General features: G+C 40.5%; 1 protein-coding gene across 1 annotated transcript in view; it reads right to left on the bottom strand.

Annotated features, from left to right (window-relative positions):
* B3GLCT (beta 3-glucosyltransferase) overlaps window positions 1-26,822 on the bottom strand; it is a 160,369-nt gene that overhangs the window by 35,357 nt on the left and 98,190 nt on the right. The window contains exons 9-11 of the mRNA XM_030200364.1: window positions 17,517-17,648; window positions 9,862-9,931; window positions 6,139-6,252 (exon numbers count right to left, since the gene is read on the bottom strand). Coding sequence (XP_030056224.1) covers window positions 6,139-6,252; window positions 9,862-9,931; window positions 17,517-17,648 — 316 coding nt within the window. The remainder of the gene's footprint in view (window positions 1-6,138; window positions 6,253-9,861; window positions 9,932-17,516; window positions 17,649-26,822) is intronic.

The raw sequence follows: 26,822 nt of genomic DNA, 5'->3' as shown, positions 1-26,822 counted from the left end.
CACCGACCGGTTATTACTATGTAACCAGCCACAGTGAAAGGCTCTTATCAGGTCTGTTAAGAAGGCCAAGTGATATCAGAAGAGACAGAGCATCTTTCACATGGGGGGAGAGGGAACAGTTGACCTTTAGTAATATGCCAGCTTGAGACCCAATCCCACAGGCATAGTTTGTTTGATTTGGAGGGGGGGAGGGGCAAGGGATAAAGAAGTCTGATTGCAATGGAAGCGGAGTGCAGGCACTCCCCCTCCCCCATACTTTTCCATCCCTGTCACTCTCCTCATTTCTTCCCTCCACCTCCTGTTCTGTAGCACACCCCCTTCCTCCCTTCAGGTCTTCTGTGCAATTCTTTTTATCTAGGTTTAATAGCTAACTCCTTCCCTTACAACTGGATTTAAATGGCTGTGTGCTATTCAAATCTTTACGCACAATTAGCTTGTATGCAACATTGTTTTGAGTATAGGGCACCCATGGGAGCAGACGAATGTGTGCATGGAAACCAAGCTAAGCAGTCTGCAAGCAACCCATATGTGCATATGCATGCATTTTGCATGTATTTATTTGTTGCATTTGTATCCCACATTTTCCCACCTATTTGCAGGCTCAATGTGGCTTACAATTTTCCGTCATGGCTTACGCCATTCACTTATCACCTGCCTATTGCATACAATCCTTGGCAAGGTATGATAAAGATCAATCATTAAAATAGACAGACAGGTATATAAAGAGCATGGGGGTAATTCTTTACAGGTTTCCTGAAGTTAGGTGCCAGGATGAAACGCTCCTAACAAGTGTATATCTACAGCTACACTCAGTGTGGCAGCCCTACCATTAGGCCAACTGAGGTGGGAGCCTCAGGCGACACTCATTATGGAATGACATCTTTCCCCTTTCCTTCTTCAACTCCTCTCCACAGCCTACCTTCTTTTTTTTTTGTTTGTTTTTCAAAACTGCCTCTCTGATGTAACTTCCTGTTTCCTTGGAGGTGGGCCGCAGGACAGGGCAAATGCCGGTGGCAGCGGCAGGGCAGCATATGGGGATCGCTGCTGCCTCCGACTTTTGAAAACAACAAAAAAGGGAGGAAGGCTCGGGGGGGGGGGGGGGGGGGGAGATGCAAGACCACGGCTGAGGGGAGGCAGGAAGGAGTCGGCACAGAGAATGTGGAAACAAGTTATTATTTTTGTTTTTATTTTATGTTGATTTTGTTCACACCTTTTTCAGTAGTAGCTCAATGTGAGTTACATTCAGATGCACTGGGTATCTCCCTGTCTATGGAGGGCTCCTAATCTAATTTTGTACCTGAGGCAATAGAGGGTTTCCTACAGAAGGACACACTGAGGCGTATTTTCAAAGCACCTAGATTTTAAAAAGTTCCATAGTAACCTATGGAACTCCAAGTTTAAGTGCTTTGAAAATGAACCCCATTGTGTCCATCTGAACATCAAAATTTCAAAGGAGGCAGATTAGCCAGGTGCTCCTAGCAGCACTGCATAACATCAACCAAAGGGGAGATGTGGTTTTAATTACAAAGCACTACTTCTTTGTGGTTAAAGAAACATTTAATGGACAAAAATGGTAGAGGTGGTGTGGCATGTTAGAAAGACAGCCAGTTAAGATTATGGATGCCCAAGTCGGTGCAACACATGTGGATGTCCATTTCTCATGTATTAGAACATGATCTGCCAACATACAGCCTGTTCTAAAATAAATGAGAAATGCATGTCCATGTGCTGGAGATGGCCAGCACGAGCATTCATTTTACAAACTGAAACATCCAAATTATTAATGGAGAAAAACAAGGGGCCTGACATAGGCGTGTCCATGTTATAAAATGGCCATACAGATATCCATACAGAGCACAGGGGTATCTTAATGGTTAGGCCAGTGGTCTGAGAACCAGGGAGCCCAGCCAGGAATCCCACTCCAGCTGTCTGTTTTCTGTTTTTTTTGTTTTTAACTGTGAGTCTTCCAGGAACAGAAAAATACCTACTGTACCTGAATGTACACCACTTCAATAGCCTTTAGGCTTGCAGGTTTCTTATACATTCAGATATAGTAGGTATTTTTCAATCCCTGAAAGGCTCACAATTTAATTTATAAAAAAAAAAAAATTTAAAACAGAGCTGAAGTGGGATTTGAATCTGGATCTCATAGTTATCAGTCCACTGCACTAACCATTGGCTACTCCTCAGATCTGTATAAACTTCTATTAAGAATGTCCATATTATAGAGAATGTGCATTTAGGGTGGCACACAGAGCATATTTTACACAACGCCAGCTCTTTAGAATGGGAGGGATTGACACACCAACCTGTTTGAAATGCACGCTGGATGAAAACTCGTTCTACCACGCATTTTGGGAATGCACAAAGGTACAGCTTTTTTGGAGAAGGATAGTGGCCTTTATGAACTCAATCACATCACGTAACTTAGTGGGCACCCCACTGCAATTACTATTGGACTGCCCAGGGGCATTCCGAGGCGTTACGGCAGACGAGATATTGCTATGTCACAAGTTATGTTTAGTGGCAAAAAAATGCATTTTGCAATACTGGACCTCGGATAAATCCCCCAAATACTGGCATTGGCGAAACCAAGTGCATCTTTTAATGACATGGGAAGCAAGAGATGCAAAAGGATTTTGTCGTCGAAAAAAATGTTTCCTTAAAATCTGGGGGCCTATGTTGGGTATATTATCACAGAGAGGCCGGAGTCTCATACTCAACACGCTCTGATAGGACTATAAAATAATGGTACACATACATGAACCCATAAGTACAAATATGCTTTCAGTGAAATATTAGGAAGGGGAAGGGTAGGGGGAGATACTGAAGGGGGGAAAGGTGGGTAAAAATAAATGGTGGGGTTGGGATAAATGGTTAAAAGTTTGATGACATAGTATTATTTTGTCTGTACTTTGTGCATTTTTTTTTTTAATTGACTCTCTGAATCCTCATTCTTGTAAATGTGTTTACTTTGAATTGTCATCAATAAAAATGTTAAAACATAAGAATGTCCATATTTCCAAAGGCTGTCATACAGCCTGTGTACCCCTTGCCAGTTTCACTTTTGGAGGAGGGAGAGGGACAGCAAGCACTGGGGGATTAGGGAGGGGACTTGCCTTAATCCTGCTAATTAACACTTCAATCAGAGTTCCTTTCTGTAACTTGGATGTGCCAAGTACCAAGTCTTAATAACAAAGTCCATCTTTTTATATGTAGACATCCCTTCCCCTTCTGAGATTGTCCATATTTTAGACCCTCTGTCTCCTGCCCAAAACACACCCAGACCACGCCCCCTTGCCATATGAACATACTGTAGTTTTGACGTCTGTATCCTGACTTTATACAATCGGGATTTTGATGTCCATGCAATATGAATGTCTAAATGTCAGTTTTCAGATGACCAATACAAGAACAGAGCTTCTAAAATAACATTCTACTGGGGGAAATGAATAGCTTGCAAATTATTTGGCAAAATACGTATGACTCCAATATTGAGATGTTGGTGTTTTCTATAATAGTTCAGACTTCTCTAAAACTCATGTAAAAGCTCCAGTTCGGGAGGAAATTTTCACAGTCTTTCTGCTATATGGAACGGATTATTAAAATAAAAGTCTACCACTAAATTACTGCATAAGGGAGAAAGGGGTTACACTCCCCCCCCCCCCCCCCTCAGTTTATGTACCTTACTATTATATTGATTTTCTGGTTTATTTATTCTGATTTGTTAACCCATGGTTTGGACAGAGGCCACTCCACCTGAATATCTTGCAATAATGGTTTTATTTTGCTTTCAGATCATGCTTGCATTTCTCTGCATTTTGACTGGTGTGCCCCCAATTTGTGCGTACAATTGAATAACAAGCTAATTAGTGCTAATTGGATTAACAAGCAATTATTGCCACAAATTGAATTTAATTGGAATGAATGTGCCTAAATTTTCAGTCTGCTAACTGGCTGAGCAACCATACAAAGACAGGACAGAAAAAAGGCCATCTTAACTTTATGCAGGGTGTTAACCGAGCACTGGTCTGAATATCAGCCAGTGATTGATTAATTTCCAGGTCCAGGCCTCTGGCCTGAAGCATCGCCAACCTCTTCCCCTCCCTCCCTCCCTCCAATCGCCCCCCCCCCCCCCCCCCGGAACATCCCAAAGCACCCCCTTCGATCCTCTCCCTCCTATTCCCCCAAAGCACATTATACCCCCCTCCAATGTTCCCTCTATGCAAAGCAAATGAGATATTGCTCATACGTTTTAGGAGAATCACTCACAGATTTTACATGGTCACTCACAAAAACACTGACCCGACTTTCAAACAAAATTAAACTATAAAAATTAATTAAAATAAATCAATTACCACCTGATTTAAATGAGTTAGTGCCTAATGGTTAGTGTGGTAGCTTGCAGACCTAATGGTCAGAAGAGGGTTGAAATCCTGGGGAACTGGGTTCAATTCCCTCTGCAGCTCCACGTGACCCTAGGCAAGTCACTTAGCCCTCCATATGCTCCTGCCCCCATTGCCCCCACTGGACCACTAAGGACTTTTGTTAGGCCTGGGGGAGCCTATCATAAGTGGAGGGGAGGCAGAATGTTACCTCACTGGAGGGTGGATCGGAAGGAGGGAGTTAATTTTCTTCCAGGAGGGGGACTGGAAGTTGTGTGCTTCCAGGGGGGTGAGGGATCAGAAGGCCTGTATAAGTGTCTTATGCAGGTCCCAGCTGAATACTGGCCAGGACCCGCATAAGCTCCAGCAGCCAGCACATATGAAATAAACCTCGGGTATTCCATGCCAGTGCTCGGACATGGCCCAGCACTAAATATCAAGGCTAATTCTGCCTGTGGCAGCCAGCATTTGTTTAAACGCTGACCACCGACAGCTAAATATCTACCAGCACATTTTTCTTTCTGTCACCAACGTTATGGAACTCGCTTCCTCTATCTCTTCAACAAGAGCCACCAAACTTTAAATTTATATCAGCACAGAAGGCATACTTTTTCATCCTAGGCCTTCCCTGGGTCATGACTAGTCAACTGAGCTGGGAACTCTATCTGTTTATTTATTTACATTATTTGATAACCTGCTCGATCTCAAAATTCTTGGACGGCTTGCAACAAAACATTAATAATAATAGTCACAACTTATGATCATCTAAACTTCCGGAAATCATTAAAAACTAACCTGTTCAAAAAGGCATACCCTACCGACCCAACTTAAACGTCTCTACCCTGCAACACAACGAAACCAAAGTTCGTAACGGACATATAATAACTCTTCCTCTCTACGATTCTCTTCCTCCCTACGATTCCCTAATGTGTCTGTACACACGAACCTTATTCTATCACAACAATACTTCATGCCGGAATTGGCGAACGTAAGCCACAATGAGCCTGCAAATAGGTGGGAAAATGTGGGATACAAATGTACAAATAAATAAATAAAACAAACATATCATTACACAATGTTTAAAAACGCATAGCAAAAATATTTCTATCATTCAATCACTGTTCAATAAACATAGTTTCATTATCCTTGTCTTCAGTCTCATTGTCTCTTCCAGTATTCAAGTTTAAAAGTTCTGCTTAAAGAATATACAGTGTGTTATTTTAATCCTGTCCAAATGCTTGCTCAAACAACAGTGTCTTCAGATCTCTTTTAAAAGTTTCCAAACTTTATACTAGTCTCAAATTCATTGGTAAAGTATTCCACAATGATGGACCAATAACTGTGAAAACTGATTTCCTATATTCTTCTAATCTACTACTATGGATAGATGGAATCTCCAATTGACCTTTAGTTTATGTCTGCCCTCTCCCACTTTCTTAATTCTTCTTTTCTAGGCTTTCCTGTCCTGTGAATCAATGGCATTCTTTTTCTCTTTTCAAATGTTTTTTTAATATTTGTAACTGCTTTGCTTTGCTCTACTTGAAAAGCCACCTATTAAGTTTCAACTATAACATACATATCAACATTAGCTTTTATAAAGTTAGACTATTCAGCTTACTATAATGTTCAGATCTGTTATGACCAATTGCAAGGAACCAAAGCAAGACAACTCTATTACTTTCACTACAACTATGCCCAGATGCAAATAGTACTATAAACTATTCAAAGATAACATTAGTTATTGAAGACTTACCTCTCTCCACATTAGGTATTCCTAAATCTACTGTAGGAATAGTACTGTCTGCATAATCACTATAATATTCAAGCAACGCAGCTTGCTTCTCCCAAGTCAGCTTTACAATTGGTACTGTAAAATAATTAGAAATTTAGTAAACATTATTGAGAACACAACTTTAAAATTACTTATGTGAGGCTTAATGATTACGTTTCCCAACATTCATGACACTTTACAGCCATGAAAAATTTGTTGAAGTGTTGCCAAAAAAAAAATTAAAAAAAAAAAAAAAGGTAAGAAAAGGTCCTGATTTACTAATCACTCTTTCATAGAAAGAATAGGAGAAAAATCTTATTACTCCTGAAGAAATTCAACACCAAAAAGTAAAGAAAAAAAAAAAAAATTCTGCACAATAGTTTTAAATTTTGCAATTTTTTTCCAAAATACAACATGACCACACTCTTTTAAGAAATAATTAAACAAGACAGAAAAAAAAAGTTATTGCTCAGTCACAAAATTTTAATTTTTTTGGAACAGAAATCTCCCAACAGTACTATAATAGTTATTCCCACCACGTTCTCCTCTAGATCTTTCAGATCACCTTCACTATTTTCTCTCCTCTTGCTTTGGGTCTTGCATAGCCTGTATTGACCGTTGCTTTTCCTTTATTATGCTTAATAAAATCCTCTTTGTAAAAAAAAAAAAAAAAAAAAAAGACACAGAATTGTGCTTGAAAGTCAATTTGAAATTATATTTGAATTGTTTTGAAAACATGACCCTGACGCATCAGGAAGGCTTAGTTATCCATAGGCAGCCCCATTTTAGAAAGGAGAAGCTGGAATGGAGATGTACATGTCATGACATCTCAAGTTTCACTAGTATTTTAGATGTAGAGGCTGTTCGAAAATACAGGAGAAAAGGATGTTTATATGCCGAGTGTGTGCAGCATACATACCCATTTAAGACGAAAAAAAAAAAAGAAAAAAATTTCAATGGGTTGAAAACCAGCACATACTTGTTTTTCTTAGCCAGTTTAGAAATAAAAATGTGTATTTCACTGATGCAGTCACTGAAACTGGTAGCCGTTGCCAGTTTGGCTTTTTCAGGGGGCATTGGAGCAACCTCCCCTAATCCCTCCAGTAGCAATTTGCCAAAACTTAAACCTAAACCTACCATCACTGATGTGTTAGGACACTGACGTTTATTCCTCTTCTGAAATGGGGAATAAATGTTCTTCTAGGTATGCCCTAGTCCTGCCTAAAACATGCCCAAACCAGTCCCTCTTGCTATTAAGCACACACTTGGGTTTTTGATGTACATATCCCCGCTTTGTAAAATGGAAACATAGATGTTTATGCAAGATAAATGTTAAGTAGTAGTTTATACACATCTCAAAGGTAAATAGGTCTTCTAAAAAGACTGCCATATGTAAATCTGTCTGTAGCCTGATCCTCTGAATTAAAACAATAAAAAATAATCTTCCATGAATAATAGAACTAGTACTACTAAAACAACTGGACGTGAACAGTTATACTTTTCTGTAAGCTATTCAGAGGGGAAATTTTACTGCTTTTACATTTGGAAGAGATTGGCCTTAAGGGCACGGTCCTTCTTGCAGATCGTTCTTTTTTATGTCCTGCACAATTCTAACTCCTCTAATCTGCAACTGTTATCATACTGAGTCCCATAAGGATCAGTGTTACCTTCCCTTTTATTCAATTTATTTTTAAGACTACTTGCCCTTATCACACAAGAACTCTTGTGTTTCAACACATTTCTTCATACATACATGGTACACAGTTGGTTACCATATTCTCTCAAATAATTGCCAGCCCCCACCCCACCCCCGAATCTGCAGTAACCAGCACTGCTCTCATTTACCACCACCCCCCTGTCCCCCCTCCCATGATAACCGGATCTCTCTTCTTACCTTTTCTCACAATTCCATGCTGGGTATCTGTGTAGGGCCTTGAACATGCATAGATACTCAAAGCTTTGAGCATGTACAATTGCTAAAGGCCCTGCACCAGCTAAGCGCCAGAACTGTGAGGAGAGGTAAGAAGAGAGATAGTTATCGTGGGGGGGGGGGGGGGGGGGAGAGTGGAAGAGAGCAATGCTGGTTATACTGCTCCCCATAAGTTGAACAGAAGTCCTCCACCTACAGTCCCTTCCACTGGGGGTGCTGTTTCACTATCACATTTTCAATAGTGAGGGACAGGCAAGCTCTGCAGGACTCCAGGGAACCTGCCTCTCCCTACCAATTGGAAATACAATATTGAAATGCCACCCCTACTGGCAGCAATGCAGCTGGACTCCAGCTCAGCTTAGAGGAAACAGTGGCTGGTTACCTCGGGGGAGCATGGTTGGAGAGGAGAGAAATCGTGCCTCCATTAATAGCCTACCCTAGACTTTAGAAACCTCATTATTTTGAATGGCCGATTATTAGAGACAATATGGTATATGGATTCAATTCATCCAGATTTGACGTCATTTAACACACAGATGTAGAGTGGCTTGAGAATTGTTGTCTAAAACTGAATCCTTCTAAATCTAAAGCCATTTGGATAACTGGTAACCTATCCAATCTAGATGTAGCAGTGTAATTTTTAGGTCACACCCTGACCACAGAATCATCTATTAAGATACTTGGGATTCCACTGGATCCTAAACTATCATTTGAGCCACATATTTCATCTATAACCCACAAATGTTTTTGCGCCTTACAACTTATAAGATCATTGCGACCTCTGATTGACAAACCATCACTTCATAAACAGTTCATGCACTGGTCCTAAGTAGACTCGATTATGGAAATTCCTTATTTGTTGGTTTACCCAAATATTCTATTAATTGCTTATAAAACATACAAAATGTAGCAGTTAAAATTATTATAAGGACTAAGCAATTTAATCACATTACACTCTTAAAAGAAGCATACTGGTTATCATGTCCTTACTGAACAAAGTATAAGATGTTAGTGTTGACTTAAAAAGCATTCTAGAGAGACCTTCCACAGTATTTGGGCAAATTATTGATCTCAATCATAGACACCTTAGACACAGAATCATCTCTTTGTATCAGGTGTTCAGCGCTACGTGCGTCTGGTAGCGCTATACAAATGAGAGCCAAGAACAATGCTGGATAAAGCAGATGGTGCCCAGAGCCCTGGGTAATGGGGAGGGGGGTGTCTCTCCAATGATGTAGTCAGTCCAGTTGTTCAGGTGCACTGAGAGCAAAATGTCTAAACAAAATGAAGTTTGATTCTCAGGACTCTCTCTCTCTCTCTCCCTCAACCTAGATCTTCCCAACACTCTCTTCTCCCAATATATACTCTACTCCAATCAGTCTCAATTTCCACCAGCCTCTCCTCCCAGTCAGCCGTCATCATCCCAATCCCTCCAAGCTGTGTTTCCCCCTGGTTGGTTAATGCCCTCTGACATTCTTGCTGCAGACTTCTTCCAGCAACATGAGGCTACTAGCTTGATTCACATGATGCACAAATTTCTTCGCTGTTCACACAATCTTGCAAGAATAGTATGGGAGTTTGTATGTGGTGTAACTCAAACTCACTGAGAGATGATTGGGAGGGGAGTATGCATTATTGAGATAAGAGTTAGGGAACCACATTTAGGGTCCAACTGGACCCCAGGGCCTTGCAATGAAGAAAACTGTCCTAGAACATAAAATGATTTCATGGATAACTTGCCTCAAATTTTGTATTTATTTCAATTCAGAACATACCTCTCTCTTTGTGAAACTTTTTGCATGTTTTTATAGCAACAAATATATTCTCCTTCTTCACAGGATTTCCCTAAAAGGTAAAAGTAAAGAGTAAGAGAAAATCAAATGTTTTTGTAAGGTAAAGCTCAATCAGATCTATTATTCTTTCATTTATAGCGTTATCCTATTTATAACTTCAATTTATTGTAGTTAAATTCATATTGGGGTCGATATTCAAAGCGATTTATTTGGTTAACAATAAAAGCTAAATGAATAAATTTGCTTATTTAAATTTCTTCTGACAATAACCAATTAAATATTAACAGGGCAATTCACTGTCCATGTAAAATGTAATCAGTTAAGTATAGGAGGGCCATGGTTTAATCAGATAGCTCTGATATTTAGCACCATCCAGTTAAATATAACTTGTTAAGTCAAGCCAGTTAAGTAGCAGTCTACAACATTGACATTAAAGATATCAACTAAATAACCAGTTAACATTTGCTAGATTTGACACCACTGAATTTAGACCTCAGTGCTCTCAACAATGTATTCAAGGCCTTCATGATACAAAAAAGTCTGTTTAACCAGCAATTGAGATTGCTCTGCTGGCATTTACGTGCTGAATCTGAACTGTATATTGGTGTGCATCTGAGCTGTGGTTGCCATGTGTGTGCAGTTGAGTTATGTGTGTTCTTGGACAGGTGGAGGTTGGATGGTATCTGTGAATGGCTGCTTGCTTTCTGGTGTGTTTGCGGTTTGTGTTGGGATGCCTGGTTTGGACTGAGGAGAGTCTATTCTTTGTGTGGGAAACTATGCATGGTTGTATTATGGTGTATGTTCACATTTTATGCTAGTTGAATGTATTGTTGAAATTTGCTTTTGTGTATAAGTTTTATCAAGTTGGTTTCCTGTTGGTTTTTTTTTCTAATTTTGTTGTCAGGGGCCTTTTCCAAACTTCTGATATTTCATGGGGTTCTATTCGGACAGCCATTCCTATTTGGCCAGTCCTCTAGGCTGCAGTCATAGCTGTAAATTTTGATATGCTGCCTGTGCAATGTTCTTTTGGTGTTGTATCTCAGCTTGGAGTCAGGATCAAGAGATTAATGATCTTGACATTGGTCTGATGCTTCCATCTCTGTTTTTCTCAGCTCTCAGTGTTGGAACATTCCCTATCTATATGGGTCTTTTTGTGTATGTCATTCAGTCTGCTGCTTCCTCTGCCAGTATTATTCCCTTTTTATGGAATATATGATGCCGACCTGAAAAGTTGTCTCGTTGAATGTGAAAGGCCTGAATAACCCAATAAAAAAGAAGAAAATTCTTATTTACTTTGGCAATGACATATTAATTTTGCAGGAAACTCATTTAAATTTTAAATATTCCTCCACCTTATACAATAAGCATGAAGAGGTTAACGCTCTCTCAACAGCTGTTAATAAAAAGAATGATGTTGCTATTCTTGTTAAAAGGTCCCTAGGTTCCCATGTTATATCTCAACATTCTGATACATCAGGCAGATGGGTTATATTGAGGTTTAAACTGGGGGATCATAACCCTTTTGAATATTTAAGCACCCATCTGTGATGACCCCCAATTTTTAAAGGGCCTGGTTACAGTGGTTATTCACAGACTCATATGGGTACAATTATGGGTGAAAGTTTTATCCTTCTTTTAGACTTTGTAAGGGATAGACAAGCTTGTAGTATGCTGAGGCTTCTAAATGTTAGTATATGTTAAGCTCTATGATTAACTCAAGGCTCGATAGACCCCTGGTATCTTTTCTACCAAACCACCGAAGACCTTCTGCTCTTGCACACATCATTCCTGTTCATGTACAGATTTATTTATTTTACTGGAGCTGGTGTGGCGGATATTTGTAATATAACTGTCTTGGACCATGCAGCTATCACTTTGACTATTCTAGACCATTTGGTTCCTACATTAATACCTCGCTGGCAGTTGAACCCAGGCTTATTATAGCAAGTTGAGCATCTCTGTGATCTCATAAGGCGAGCCTCTTGTGATTTTTAACATAATAATCCTTCAAACTCCCTGATACTGTGTAGTGGGATGCATACAAAGTTACCATACCAGAGGGGCTGATTATAGGATACTCTATTGCTAAAAAGAAGGAATGCCAGCACAACCGACGTGTATGAGAAACTGAAATTTCCACTCTAGAGAAACAGAAAATACAGAAATACAATTATACCTTTTTGAGCTAATTGCAAAGTCTGAATTACCACTATACGCCATCAAGCAGGAGTCTGTTTGAACAGCAATTTCATTACTTTGAGAAATCTAATAAATCTGGCTATCTTTTGGCACAGTACCTAAAATCGAAAGGGGCAAGTAACAGAGTTGTTGTCTATCAAGTTCCCTCACGGCCAGGCTTTGCATGATGAACTTGAAATCCTTGAACAATTTCAGCATTTTTATACTGCTTTGTAATGTCTCAGGCATATCAAATCAAAAGAACAATTGTTTTGATTTCTTGATAACTTGGTTCATCCATCCTTGTCTTCGGTGCAAGCAGTTTTTTTGTGACAAGCTTATCACTGACCTGGAAATTATGGAGGTGAACAAAGTTCTTCCTCCTCGTAAGGCTTCTGGTCCAGATGGGTTCTCAGTAGAGTTTTATTGTACATTTGTGCTAGTGCTGGTGCCAAAGCTTAATAAACTTTATCTATGCGATATGACCCCTGGCTCCTTTTTTGAGGCACAGATTGTTGTGGATGAGAAACCTTGTAAGGAGCCCATTGCTGTTCAGAATTACAGACCCATTTCTTTGAATAATGTTGACTGTAAGATACATGCTAAGGACCTAGTCTCTAAGCTGGGTTCAGTACTTGATACCTAATCCATCGGGATCAAAATAGCTTTATGTTGAATCGGTTTGCAACTGATTAATATGTGCTTGTTTTGAAATATTCTTGGCTGGAAGTCCTCATGATAGCAGTTTCACTTGACAGTGACAAAGTATTCGATCAAATTGAGTGGGTCTTTTTCATATTCTTCAGTGACTTGGATTTGGTTCCTCATTTATATACGTAGTTTATCTGTTGTACTGTTCTCTGAAGACCATAACTTTGGTCAAAGGCCTATCATCCCCAATGTCTGTTTTGACAAGGGGGCACTAGACAAGAGTTTCCAGTTTTACCTCTACTATTTAACATTGCAGTAGAGCCTCTAACTCTTGCTATCCACCAGATCATATGTTTTGCGGGCATACTAATAACTAAAATTCATTACAAAATCTTCACCTATGTTGATAATTTTATGACATGTGCTACTGTACCCTTGTTGCCCGATCTGTTGGGCTTACTTGGATATTTTTGCCATCTCTCTGGCTATGAAATCAATTGAAATAAGCTAGTTTTGCTACTGCATAACAAATACACAACGAAAGAGCAAGTTAGCGAGCTCCCTACACCATTAAATGTTAGTGCTATTAAATATCTTGGGGTCTGGTTTAACTCTTCAATGGAGGGGGTAGGCTTGAGGTGCTAAAAATGGTGCTTTTACCAAAGAATAATTGTGTACTGGGCGCTATTCCAGTACTATTTCCATACACTTTCTATGTTAAACTTAAACTGCACTACACAAGTTACTTTGGCACGGCAAGCAACTCAGAATAGCTATGCATTAATTACAGCTTCCTAAATATTTTGGTAGAGTCAATTTTCCTAAATTTTATTATCATTTGGTGTTCATCCTTTGTTTCGGATGGATATGGTTTCAGAATTAGGAGGATGGTGGTAAGCTGCCCTGGCTATTATTAGAAGAAGAACTATTAAATTCCTCTCCTATAGGACTAGCTCCAGGGATGTGACCTTCCTCAATTTCTCTCAACCTCCTTCGTGATAACCTTTATAATAGGAGGCTTTCAAAGTTATTTCTCAACAATTATATCAAGATAGTCATCTTTTCAAAAAGATGCCTATTTGGCACTCCAATATTGTCAAAGCGAATAAAAAAGTGATTTCCTGGAGGAACTGGCAAGAGAGAGGCATCTGGACCTTAGGTCAACTAATGCGATCTGATTGATTTAAAAATATGCAAGAGTCCTTCCAACATTATAATCTTCTTCCAAAATGTTTCTTCCATGTTCTCTAGATGTTGCATTGTTTAAAACAGTGCCACTTCTCCAGAATGTCTTGAAGATGACCAGTGACTTGAGAAGGTTTGCATTACTTAAGGAACTTCCAAGTCAATCTGCTTCTAGATTCTACTGCTTATTTCAATATGCTTCTAGCAGCAAGAATGCAGATACTGAATTAATCTGGACAGAGGAAACAATGATATGATTTTTCACTGCAATGGAACAAACTTTAGGGTCAACTAATTTGGTCTACTTTGTCCGATTCAATTATACAACCTATATATATTTTTTTAATAGCACACTATGCTGTCTGGACTGCAGTAAAAGGCAGCCAAAACACAAAACAATGTTAGTTCCAATTGTTGGTCTTGCAATTCTGTGGCTGGTACTCTGTCTCATATGCTCTATTGCCCTAATCTGGGAGCCTACTGGTTCTAATGATATTCTTTTGAAGTACGAGATTGTGATATAGAAGTCTATCACCACACATGCAATTGAATCAATATCACTCTAGATTCCTGAGCATCCTATTCTTAGCACTCAATATGTAATTAAACTCTGGAATTTGTTGCCAGAGAACTTGGTAAAGGCAGTTAGCTTAGCGGAGTTTAAAAAAGGTTTGGACGGCTTCCTAAAGGAAAAGTCCATAGACCATTATTAAATGGACTTGGGGAAAATCCACTATTTCTGGGATAAGCAGTATAAAATGTTTTGTACATTTTTGGGATCTTGCTGGGTATTTGTGACCTGGATTGGCAGGATGCTGGGCTCGATGGACCTTTGGTCTTTCCCAGTATGGCAATACTTATGTACTTATGTAGCACATGCTAAGCTTTACTAAAAGAGCCCCAAAATGCTTAGTTGGATACACTCCTCTGATTCAAGGTGAATACAAAAACTGAGCAATTGAAGATTACTGACATTCAGTTACAACGAGGCCTAGGAAGATACATTAGACATGTTTAAATATTTTTCAATATTAGGTTATACACCTTTTATTGGGCTATACACCTCTACTGTTAAAATATAATAGCATTCCAGGGTCCCCCTCCCCACAACACACCTTCCAAATAGTAGCCCGACCCCCTAGCAGTAGTATCACAAGACCACTACTAGGTGTCATGAGTGCCATTTTGAAGCTAGCGCCAGCAGGGACCAGAGCAACTGGGGATCTCTCCTGCCTCAGACACCCTAGACCACAGCTGCCAAGGGGTCCGGATTTTGAGAGGGAGATTTTAGTAGACGCCCCAGCCTCACCCCACTCTGCCTTGGCTCCACCCACTCTACCTAACAGCACTGCCTCCTGGCATACCTCAATCCATCCCAGAAAATATTTTATTTACACCAGTGACAGCAGGGATGGGTAAGAGGGAGTGTTTCAGTTCACTCTATTACACCCCCTATCCAGCATCTATTTCCCCCAGAAAGATAACCATGAGGGGCTTCAGCCCCTCCACTTTGAGCTTAAGCCCACTCCAAAATTGTGGCACTGGTTGAATTGCTTTCAGAGCTGCCCAACCCCACTAGCTGAAGAGGTCCACTGCATAAACCTCCTACCGTGCTATTTGAGCAGTGCAGCAGTTGGAAGCATGCTTCAGCCACCAATGGTGGCCCTCCCGCATATGCTCAGTTCAGGTACTTGAAAACAGAAAATAAGATGATACCTTTTTATTGTACTAGCCTAATACCTTTTTCCATTACCTTTCAGAGGCCAAAACTAACTGCCTCAGGTCAGGACAGTATACTGTTGTTATGGTATCCTCTTCTGACCTGAAGAAGGAAGTGTTGGTCTCTGAAATCTAATCAAAAATATATTAAACCCAGTCCAATATAAAGGTAACACCTTAATTTTATGTGCATTTATTAACCTTTATTAACACAGCTACCACATAACTTTATCCTAAATTCAAAATAAAGTTATTTTCTGTACCTTCCTTGTCTGTCTATTTACTTTTTCTAATTGTGCTGGTCCCAGTCTCTTGATTCTGCTTTCCTTTGTCTTCTCTTAACTCTCTCGCCAGTGTTTCCTGTCCATTTGTCATTTTTCTCTCTCCTTTTTTCTTTGTTTTCTTCCATTTATTTTCCTGCCTCTCTCTGTCCAGGTTTAATTCATTCTTACTATCCAGTCTCTAACTTTCCTCTTTTTACTTTATCTACCTATGACTTTTCCAGTCTTTAACTTCCCTGTTTTTACTTCATCTACCTATGGCTTTTCAACTTTCCTCACTCTTGTTCTGCCCATGCTCTTTCCTCTTATTCTCCAGTCTTTCACTAACTCTATCTTCTCCCCCTTTCCATCTAGCAGCTCCTCTTTTTCCCTCCCTACCCTTCCATCCAGGATCTCTCCTTTTTCTCTCCCCATCCTTCCAGTGTCTCCCCCTTTCTCTCGGCATCATTCTATCCAGTGTCTCCCCTCTCCCTACCTACCCTTCCATCCAGCACTTTCCCTCTTTCTCTCCCCATCTTTCCATCCAACATCTTCCCACTTTCTCTCCCCATCTTTCCACCAGTCTTCTCTCTTTCTCTCCCCATCCTTCCATCCAACATCTACCCTCTCTCTCAATCCTTCCATCCAGTGCGTGTCTCTCTGTACCCTTTTCCATTCAGCATGTCCCCTCTCTCTCCCTATTCTTCCAGTGTCTCTCCTCTTTCTCTCCCTACTCTTCTATCCAGCATCTTCCCTCTTTCTCTCTCCAACAATCTAGCCAGGGTCTCCCCTTTCTCCCCAGCAGCGTCTCTCTCTCCTGCCCTTTTCCATGTCCCCTCTTTCTTTCCTCATCTTTCCACTCATCTCTCTGTATCCCTCTTCCATCCAGCTCCCCAATCTTCTACTATTTTCTCCCCTCTGCTCTCTTTCAGCACCTCCTGCCTCGCTCTCTGCATCCTTTTCCCCTCTCCTTCAACCCAGTATGTGTTTCCTGGTCCTCTACCCCTGCTGACGTCTACTTCCCATTCTGGGGGCAGAGGACCAGCAGAGCCGACAGTGCAGCTTATGCTTGAAGGCTGCTGCCGTGGTCCCACACTTGCATTTTTTGTTGTTTTGCCGCAGCCACTGATGCTCATCGGGAGAAGCAGCAGCAGTGATGGCAGGAAGTATCTCAGTGGGAAGCTATGCTGCTTTGGCGGGAGATGACCCTCCAAAATGGGAGTCTCCCACTGAATGCAGGATATTTGGTAGGTCTGCTAGACAACTAGGTATAATTTGAGGTACGGTTGGGGTGGAGCTACTACAGACAGGGCTAGGAAAAGGCATGAACATCTGGAATGTGTTTAGGTGGGAGGTGGAGGAAGAGAGAACCTTGGACCAGGACTATATTTAAACTGCGACAGCCCTTTTAAAGGCATGCTTCCCAGGAGCAGAATGATGCAGCTTGCAGTCAAAAGTTGCATTATTCCTTTACTGTGGGAGACACTGGCCTGTGGTACTGCATTATAGCAGGCGGTAAAATTTGACATTTTACTGAAGCTTAGCAACTTCCTTCCCCCTCCCCCCAGTACCTATTTTTACACATTATTTCTAGTATATGAGAACATGATTTAGTTGAAACACATAAACAAAAATGATACTTACACAAAGAGGTAGGAAAGCAGTGAAAGTAGTAGCACAATGTGCTGCTTTGAATGAAGTTGCATTATCTGTGCAAAATTCTGGTACTGCAGTAAGTTGATGTCCATTACCGTTCTCCCACAAATGAAGTGCAATCTACTACGACAAAAAGGTATGAACGTAGACATTTTTTAGTCAATTGAATAAACAAAAAGAATCAAAACTCTACTATATAGTTATTTTTCCATGAGGCCCACAGTTTCTCAGATCTTAGGTCCTTAGACTAGCTATGGTATTTATTAAAATACACTTATATCCTGTTGACCTGAAAAAACCTGTCCTCGATGGGTTACTAAAGTATATAACAAAATAGGGCCCTTTTACTAAGCTGTGCCAAAAAAGTGGCCTGCACTATGACTAGCATGTGGGTTTCCTGCCCGCTGAAGCCACTTTCAGCGCGGCTGTCAAATGGCCACATTTTTCATTTCTTCAATTAATTTCCCAATTAGTGCATGGCCATTAGCACAGAAGCCCTTATCAACACCTATTTTCTAAGCAGTAAGGGCTCCCGTGCTAACCACACACTAATCAGTTTGCGTGCGATTATGTAGCTGCGCTAACCAATTAGCACTGGGCAAGCCTTTGCTCCACTCACAAAGCTAAAAAATAAAAAGTATTTTAGTGCGTAGGAAGCACATGCAGATCCGAAAACTACCATGGGATGCCTGAGCATTCTGCAGTAGTGAATTTTAACCTGTAAGTACGAATTAATGCTTACCACAGCTTAATAGGGCCCCAATGATACAAACAGTAACTACATCCTATATAATAAAACTCACCCTCAACGTTCTGAAGACACTGACGTCAGTGAAGCCAAGCCACTGATGTCACTTCCTTCAAGATGGGTTCGAAAGGGTTCGTGGTGGTGAAGCCACCGAAATCGCCAAGTCTCCGGGCCCCACCCTCGCGTCAAACGTGATGACGTCGAGGGTGGAGTATTGGCGTCACACACCGAGGGCAGAGCAATGGCGTACGGTGCGTTCAGGAGGTGCGAAGCAATGGCGTCAGAACGACGAAGGGGTCGGTAGGTAGGTAGGGAGGGAGGGAGAAGGGGGGGGTGTAGGGGAGGGAAACCGTGCTAGCGCCCGTTTCATTTGCTCCAGAAACGGGCCTCTTTTACTAGTATATAAATACAATGTGCAAAATATTAAACATATTACGAGTGACACAAAAGTCCCTGTAACGGATGAAAATGATATAACTCTATTTTGAAGATATGTTTTAATTAGCCGACTGTTGATTTGAATGCTGGATGTTAATTGGAGCTAGCTCTTTAGAAGTGTTGACATCATGCTTTCTTTTCTTACAGAACAGCCAAGAATAAAAATGGACTGCAATAATGATTTTTGAAGCTCTGTTGAAGTTCTCATGTGAGGTTTTCACTGAAATAGAGCATTAGCTTGAAACACGATATCGTGTCGTCTGTTGTTGAATGAAGAACGATGCTGAACAAATGATGAAAGAAGAGATCTCCAAAGGTCTGAGCTGAGTTTAAATTAATTTTTGTTGTTTCACTGAAGTTGTTTTCTTTAAATTAATGGTGGCACGGTTTTATTTTTATAAAAATAAAAGCAAAAGTAATGGACTGATGATTATAACAGAACTCATAAGTTACTCTGAGCTCATGTGGTATGATGGCCCATTAATTTTTTCCTAAGGGATTCATATAAATTTTGGTGTGGAATTTGTCTACTGAAGCTTTATAAAACAAACATAAGATAGATGCCTTTTTGGATGTTTCAATACATGCACTCTGTTTTAACTTTAGTGTCCAATGTTCCCGTAATAAACCATATGGGAAGAGATTGATGGGAACCTTGGGCACCAAAGGGTTACTAAGACCCAATATTCAAAGCCTTTTACCTACATAATAGCTGCTATTATCTGTATCAATGGCTGCAAATATCCAAAGGCACTATGCAGACAGTGCTTCTGAATATCACTGCAGACCACCTCAGAACTACCTGGATAATGCTGGGATGGAGGGCAGATGGAGCTGGAAGATATCTGGTTAGCAGCGATATTCAGTCTGCTACTCAGATGACTATTTGGATAAAATTAGGACAGCAAAAAGGAAGCTAGGGTATCCTGATAGTGAGGTTGCAAAAGAGACCGTAGTAGATCAGGTGTCCTTAAATAAAAATAAAAATCAGACAAAAGATTGCAAATTAATACTGTCAAGTACTAAGCATGATGTAAATGGGAACAAAAAACATAGTTTGAAAGGTCTATATGCAAATGCCAGAAGCCTAAGAAATAAGATGGGAGAGTTAGAATATATTGCAGTAAATGAAAAATTAGATATAATAGGCATCTCTGAGACCTGGTGAAAGGAGGATAACCAGTGGGGCACTGTCATACCGGGGTACAAATTATATCGTAGTGATAGGGTGGATTGAATTGGTGGAGGGGTAGCATTGTATATTAACGAGTGCCTTGAATCAAATAGATTAAAAATTCTGCAGGAAACAAAACACTTCTTGGAATCTTCAGGCACAGGCAGCTCCTTGTGACTCTGGGCAAAGTCACTTAACCCTCCATTGCCCCATGTAAGCCGCATTGAGCCTGCCATGAGTGGGAAAGTGCGGGGTACAAATCTAACAAAAAAAAAAAAAATCACTGTGGATTGAAATTCCATGTGTAAAGGGGAAAAGGATAGTGATAGGAGTGTACTACCGTCCGCCTGGCCAGGATGAACAGACGGATGCAGAAATGTTAAAGGAAATTAGGGACGCAAACAAACTGGACAACACAATAATAATGGGTGATTTCAATTACCCCAATATTGATTGGGTAAATGTAACATTGGGGCATGCTAGGGAGGTAAAAGTCCTTGATGAAATCAAGGACAGCTTTATGGAGCAGCTGGTACAGGAGCCGAAGAGAGAAGGAAGAATTCTAGACCTAGTACTTAGTGGAGCGCATGATCTGGTGCTGGGGCCACTTGATAACAGTGATCATAATATGATCGGATTTGATATTAGCTTTGAAGTAAGTATACATAGGAAATCAAATATGTTAGCGTTTAACTTTAAAAAAGGAGACTATAATAAAATGAGAAGAAAGGTGGAAAAAAAAAAACTTAAAGGAGCGGCTGCGAGGGTCAAAAATTTACATCAGGCATGGATGCTGTTCAAAAACACCATCCTGGAAGCCCAGACCAAATATATTCTGCGAATTAAAAAAGGAGGATGGAAGACCAAACGACAGCCGGCATGGTTACAAAGTGAAGTGAAGAAAGCTATTAGATCTAAAAAAAAAATCCTTCAGAAAATGGAAGAAGGAACCAACTGAAAATAATAAGAAACAGCATAAGGAATGCCAAGTCAAATGCAAAGCGCTGATAAGGAAGGCTAAGATGGACTTTGAAAAAAAGATTGCGTTGGAGGCAAAAACACATAGTAAATAAAGTTTTTTAGGTATATTAAAAGCAGGATGCAGGCAAAAGAATCGGTTGGATCGCTAGATGACCGAGGAGTAGAAGGGGCGATCAGGGAAGACAAAGCCATAGCGGAGAGATTAAATGAATTTTTTGCTTCGGTCTTCACCGAGGAAGATTTAGGTGGAATACCGGTGCCAGAAATGGTATTCGAAGCTGACGAGTTGGAGAAACTTAATGAATTCTCTGTAAACCTGGAGGATGTAATGGGGCAGTTCTACAAACTGAAGAGTAGCAAATCTCCTGGACCGGATGGTATTCATCCTAGAGTACTGATAGAACTGAAAAATGAGCTTGCGGAGCTATTGTTAGTAATATGTAATTTGTCCTTAAAATCTAGCGTGGTACCGGAAGATTGGAGGGTGGCCAATGTAACGCCGATTTTTTAAAAAGGTCTGATGTCATTGCCGGGCAAAATGGTAGAGGCTATTATTAAGAACAAAATTATAGAGCATATTCAAAAGCATGGATTAATGAGACAAAGCCAACATGGATTTAGTGAAGGGAAATCTTGCCTCACCAATCTACATTTCTTTGAAGGGGTGAACAAACATGTGGATAAAAGGGAGCCAGTTGATATTGTGTATCTGGATTTTCAGAAAGCGTTTGACAAAGTACCTCAAGAAAGACTCCAAAGGAAATGGAGAGTCATGGGATAGGAGACAGTGTTCTATTGTGGATTAAAAACTGGTTAAAAGATAGAAAACAGAGAGTAGGGTTAAATGGTCAGTATTCTCAATGGAGAAGGGTAGTTAGTGGGGTCCCCCAGGGCTCTGTGCTGCGACCGCTGCTTTTTAACATACTTATAAATGACCTAGAGATGGGAGTAACTAGTGAGGTAATTAAATTTGCTGATGACACAAAGTTATTCAAAGTCGTTAAATCACGGGAGGATTGTGAAAAATTACAAGAGGATCTTATGATACTGGGAGGCTGGGCGTCTAAATGGCAGATGACGTTTAATGTGAGCAAGTGCAAAGTGATGCATGTGGGAAAGAGGAACCCAAATTATAGCTATGTCATGCTAGGTTCCACGTTAGGAGTCACAGACCAAGAAAGGGATCTAGGTATCGTCGTTGATGATACGTTGAAACCTTCTGCTCAGTGTGCTGCTGTGGCTAAGAAAGCAAATAGAATGTTAGGTATTAGTAGGAAAGGAATGGAAAACAAAAATGAGGATGTTATAATGCCTTTGTATTGCTCCATGGTGTGACCGCACCTCGAATATTGTATTGAATACTGGTCGCCGCATCTCAAAAAAGATCTAATGGAATTAGAAAAGGTGCAGAGAAAGGCGACGAAAATGATAAAGGGGATGGGGACGACTTCCCTATGAGGAAAGGCTAAAGTGGCTAGGGCTCTTCAGCTTGGAGAAAAGGCGGCTGAGGGGAAATATGATAGAGGCCTATAAAATAATGAGTGGAGTTGAATGCGTAGATGTGAAGCGTCTGTTTACGCTTTCCAAAAATAATAGGACTAGGGGTCATATGATAAAGCTAGAATGTAGTAAATTTAAAACAAATCGGAGAAAATTTTTCTTCACTCAGCATGTAATTAAACTCTGGAATTCGTTGCCAGAAAATGTGGTAAAGGTGGTTAGCTTAGTGGATTTTAAAAAAGGTTTGGACGACTTCCTAAAGGAAAAGTCCATAGACCATTATTAAGTGGACTTGGGGAAAATCCACTATTTCTGGGATAAGCAGTATAAAATGTTTTGTACTTTTTTGGAATCTTGCCAGGTATTTGTGACCTGGATTGGCCACTGTTGGAAACAGGATGCTGGGCTTGATGGACCTTTGGTCTTTCCCAGTATGGCAGTACTTATGTATTTATGTAATTTATCTGGTTAGTTATCTGGATAGTGGACTGAATAATCACCTCTATCTGGATATTCAGTGCTGGTCAGTATCCTGAATATCCAGATTTATTTTGATCACAACTGCTGGAGTTTAAACAAATGCTGACAGCTGAACTATGGCAGCTTTTGATCAAGGAAGAAATAATCATGCAGGATGTGGAGGACAAGCAGGCAGCAGAACTCCAAAAGCTAGCCAGATTTCACTGGTAGAAAGTGGGCTGTCAACGGAAGCAGCGAGAAGAGAGAAAACTTGTAAAGGCGACAGCAGCTGTGTTGACATCGGGCCTGATGGATTGCTGAAGATGTGGACTGTAGTTCTGCTTTTGCTTTATTGTTTGGATAGCTGGATAACTTGTGGTTTGAGTGTGTGAATGTATATGTGAAGGGGAGACAGGCGGCACTTATATGGTATGCATGTCTATGAATTTTGGGGAAGGATGAGTGACAGTATGGGGGACATCTCTCTATATATAAAAGGCACCACCAACGTTCTAAATGAAGCCTCCAGCCGGAAGTGTGAAGGGGGAGAGATATCCGGTTTCCCCATGAGTGTCTGCCCCACCCTCACTCTCTCTGTAACACAAACAGTGAAGGAAAACACAGCAAAGCACGAAATCAAATCACTCTCTCTGTAACAGTGAAGGACTCAGAAGGGGGAGGGGAGATAGGGCAGAAGCCCTCACTATCTCTGTAACACAAACACAGCACAGCAGGAAACTTAACACTGAAGGACTCGACTCCGAGGGGGGAGGGGACAGAGAGCAGAGGGGACAGACAGCACAGGGGAAGGAAGAGAGAGGGCAGGGACACACACACTCCCACATGCACACAGAAGAAAACCTTGCTAGCCCCCGTTTCATTTGCATCAGAAACGGGGCTTTTTTACTAGTATCACCATAATGGAATGGAATGGGGTGGGGGAAACCTCAAGCAGGTAACAAGGATGCTGGGTCTCACTGGTTGGCATGAGAAGTCTTGATCCTGGAGTTGGTGAGAAGAAGTTTAGGGGGAAGGGGGGAGTTAGTTGGGGATGGGTGGGAGGGAAGGGGGATATAAGAACAACGAATACTGGATGTGTTGTGGGGGTGGGCAATAAAAGTAGGGCGAGATTTGATACATTTTGGACTCTAGTAGCCAATTATGATAGATGAGGTAGCAGGAGTTGCTGCCTGTGGGGGTGGGAACGGAGGGGATATGCTTGCAACATGGGTCTCAAAGTAGCAACTCTTAATGTGTAGGAGTTGAATATCCCATGCAAAAGACAGCATTTATGGAAATAGTTACTGCGTATCAAAGCTCAGATATGTTTTATCCAGGAGGCTCATTTTTGGCAAGGGCACGAACAACTGCTTAAGCATAGAAAATATCTTGTAGCATTGTTTGTTCTAATAGGGTGGATAGGAAAAAGGAGGGTGTGGGTATTTTGATAGTCAGTGGCGTCAAAGTGTAAAGTATTAGTGAACATAAGGATTTGGAGGGTAGATGGCTGATCTGGATGGGTACAGTGACACTAGCAAGTTTATATGTTCCTAATGTACATCAAGGATAATTTTTCAGCGCACTGCTGGTGAAGCTCCTAGAAGTTCAAAAGGGTGTATTACTAGTGGGGAGTGATTTTATATTTAACAGTGGACCCACACTGAGATAATACCTGGGGGAGGGAGTAGGGGGTATCAAAAAATTGCATGTTTTCATAGATACCCTTAATCTTCAGATAGAGACAACATGTTTAAAAGATGGTGACTGCATACTGAGGGGACCAGCCTTGAGAACGTTTAGGGTGAAACATGACGGCAAAATAGTCCCCATAATAATGCTAGAAACTAACTTTAAAGCTGCTACAATTACTATTGCTATTGCTAAGGATTAAGCGAAATGCTTTTCCGATTTTTACATTTATGCATTAAGTTAGTGAACTAGAACATAAATTAAGAAAGATAATGTTTTAAAAAATTTTTCAAAATTTAGAACCAATGACGATTTGTTAGCAAACATTTTGGGCCTTTTATCAATCTGTGCTAGCGGCTACTGGTCTGGTACTGCCAACAAAGCCCATTCACTTTGAATGGGCTCCGTCGGCATTGCCGCACAACTTGATAAAAGAGGCCTTTTATGAGCTACCAGAGTGGTACCACTGAGGTTCTTAAAATTGGGTTTTAAGGTATTTATTATTACAGTAGAATTCTGTCTATTGGATGATATTATATTCTCTACTTCTACTATTTAATTATTTTTTGAGCCTATTTGACCCAGTATATATTAACAGCAGTGTGCCAAAATAACATAGACTTTTATAAGCAAATGTGGACTTGTTTCTTAGAATCAATGTAATGGGGGATGGGTTGGTTAGCTGGGGTAAGAGAAACTGGAGGAAGAGGGAAATATGTCTTATTAGGCTGGATCAAATCTTAATTGTGTAAGAAAGTGAAAACATTTCTGTTTTCTCAAGCACACAGGGGGCAATTCTGCAAGAGTTTTTTCACAGGTAAAGGCTGTTTTGCTCACATAAAATGGCCTTTTATACAAATTACCTTACAGTATACATGTATATAGTTTCGGGTCATGACAAAGCAGCATGCACTTATATGTGCACTCCATGTAGGCATCATTTGAACGGAGCAGGAGTGGAGTTGTGATGTACCGGTGTATGAAATAAAATACTCAAGTGCAAGCATGGAGTACACACACACATTTATACTTAGACCTGCTCCAAAGCAGGTATAGATGTGTGTGTTAGCATTTATACACTACAAGGGCTGGTTCTAGGAGCCCAAAGAAAGCACCAAATATTTGGACCTTAATTATGAAGTTCCATGAGATAGAGTAATTGTGCTTGAAATCTGAATTCATGGCAGGTAGTACTGTCCGATTCAGTCAAACAAATTTTGATTCGGTACGATTCAATTCTTTCAAAAAAATTGTTTTTTCAATTCAATGATTTGATTTAACTTAATTGAAATAGTGAGGCCCACATGCTAATATTATAACACACAGGATTAAAAAAAAAACAGGCAGCAGCGATTGAACAAAGGCAAACTTTACTGTAAGCACGCCATGCAGTGTTACATCATGTGAAAAGTGAAGTTTGGTGAAGTACTACATCTTCCAGTTTTTATTAAGAAAAATCATTTTGTCCACTTTGGCTGGCTTCAGACAACTGCGTCTTGCAGCTATAATTTGTCCAGCAACAGAAAAAATTCTTTCTGAGGGAACAGAGGTGGCTGGTATACACAGAAACTTCTATGGAAGCCGGTTCAGTAGTGGCAATTTCATTTGACTTTGCTGTCAGAAACAAAAAACATCACCGCCAGTTTCCAAATGATCTTCGTGTTTATAGCAAGGAAATTCTGCACTGCATCTGATTCGAATATCACCGTCATAGTCTGATTGTGATTAAGTCTGGCTTTCTTAGCTGAAACATTTGTATATTCCATTGTTTCCCAGAAACTGCGTTTCTGTCGAGGCATATCCACATCCTGTGTTCCAAACTCTGGAACAGCTGGTAATGTCTGAGTGATCTCCATGGCTGTGCTGCTGCTGACTGGCAATGGTACATGAGTGGCTTGCATTTTTACGATCTCTTGAGCTGCAACTGCAATGACATCTGGTACTTCACCATAGGTTGATTTGAATCTCAGATACAGGAAGCTGCTTAATCAACATAAATTATCAAATAATATATCTTGAAATCTGTGGAGTAAACTTTTCTTCAGCTCTTCTTTCAAGCGAGCGATAACTTTCAGGTTTGCTGATTCTGTCTCTTCATCATCAATATTAACTTCCTCTCCTGAATCTTCCCCATACGTTGTATCAATCGAATTAATCAGGTGTTCAACCAGTGGATGAACAACAGACACAGTAACATACTGTTCTCCAGATGTAAAGCCTCAAAAGCCTACAAAACATCAACGAGTTTTTGGGCAAGATCATAATTATGTTTGGCAGGTGCACCTTTGTGATTTTATTGCTGCCG

This window comes from Microcaecilia unicolor, chromosome 4 (genome assembly GCF_901765095.1).
Source record: "Microcaecilia unicolor chromosome 4, aMicUni1.1, whole genome shotgun sequence".
In the NCBI taxonomy this organism is placed as follows: domain Eukaryota; kingdom Metazoa; phylum Chordata; class Amphibia; order Gymnophiona; family Siphonopidae; genus Microcaecilia; species Microcaecilia unicolor.
This window is presented reverse-complemented; position numbering and strand designations above follow the sequence as displayed.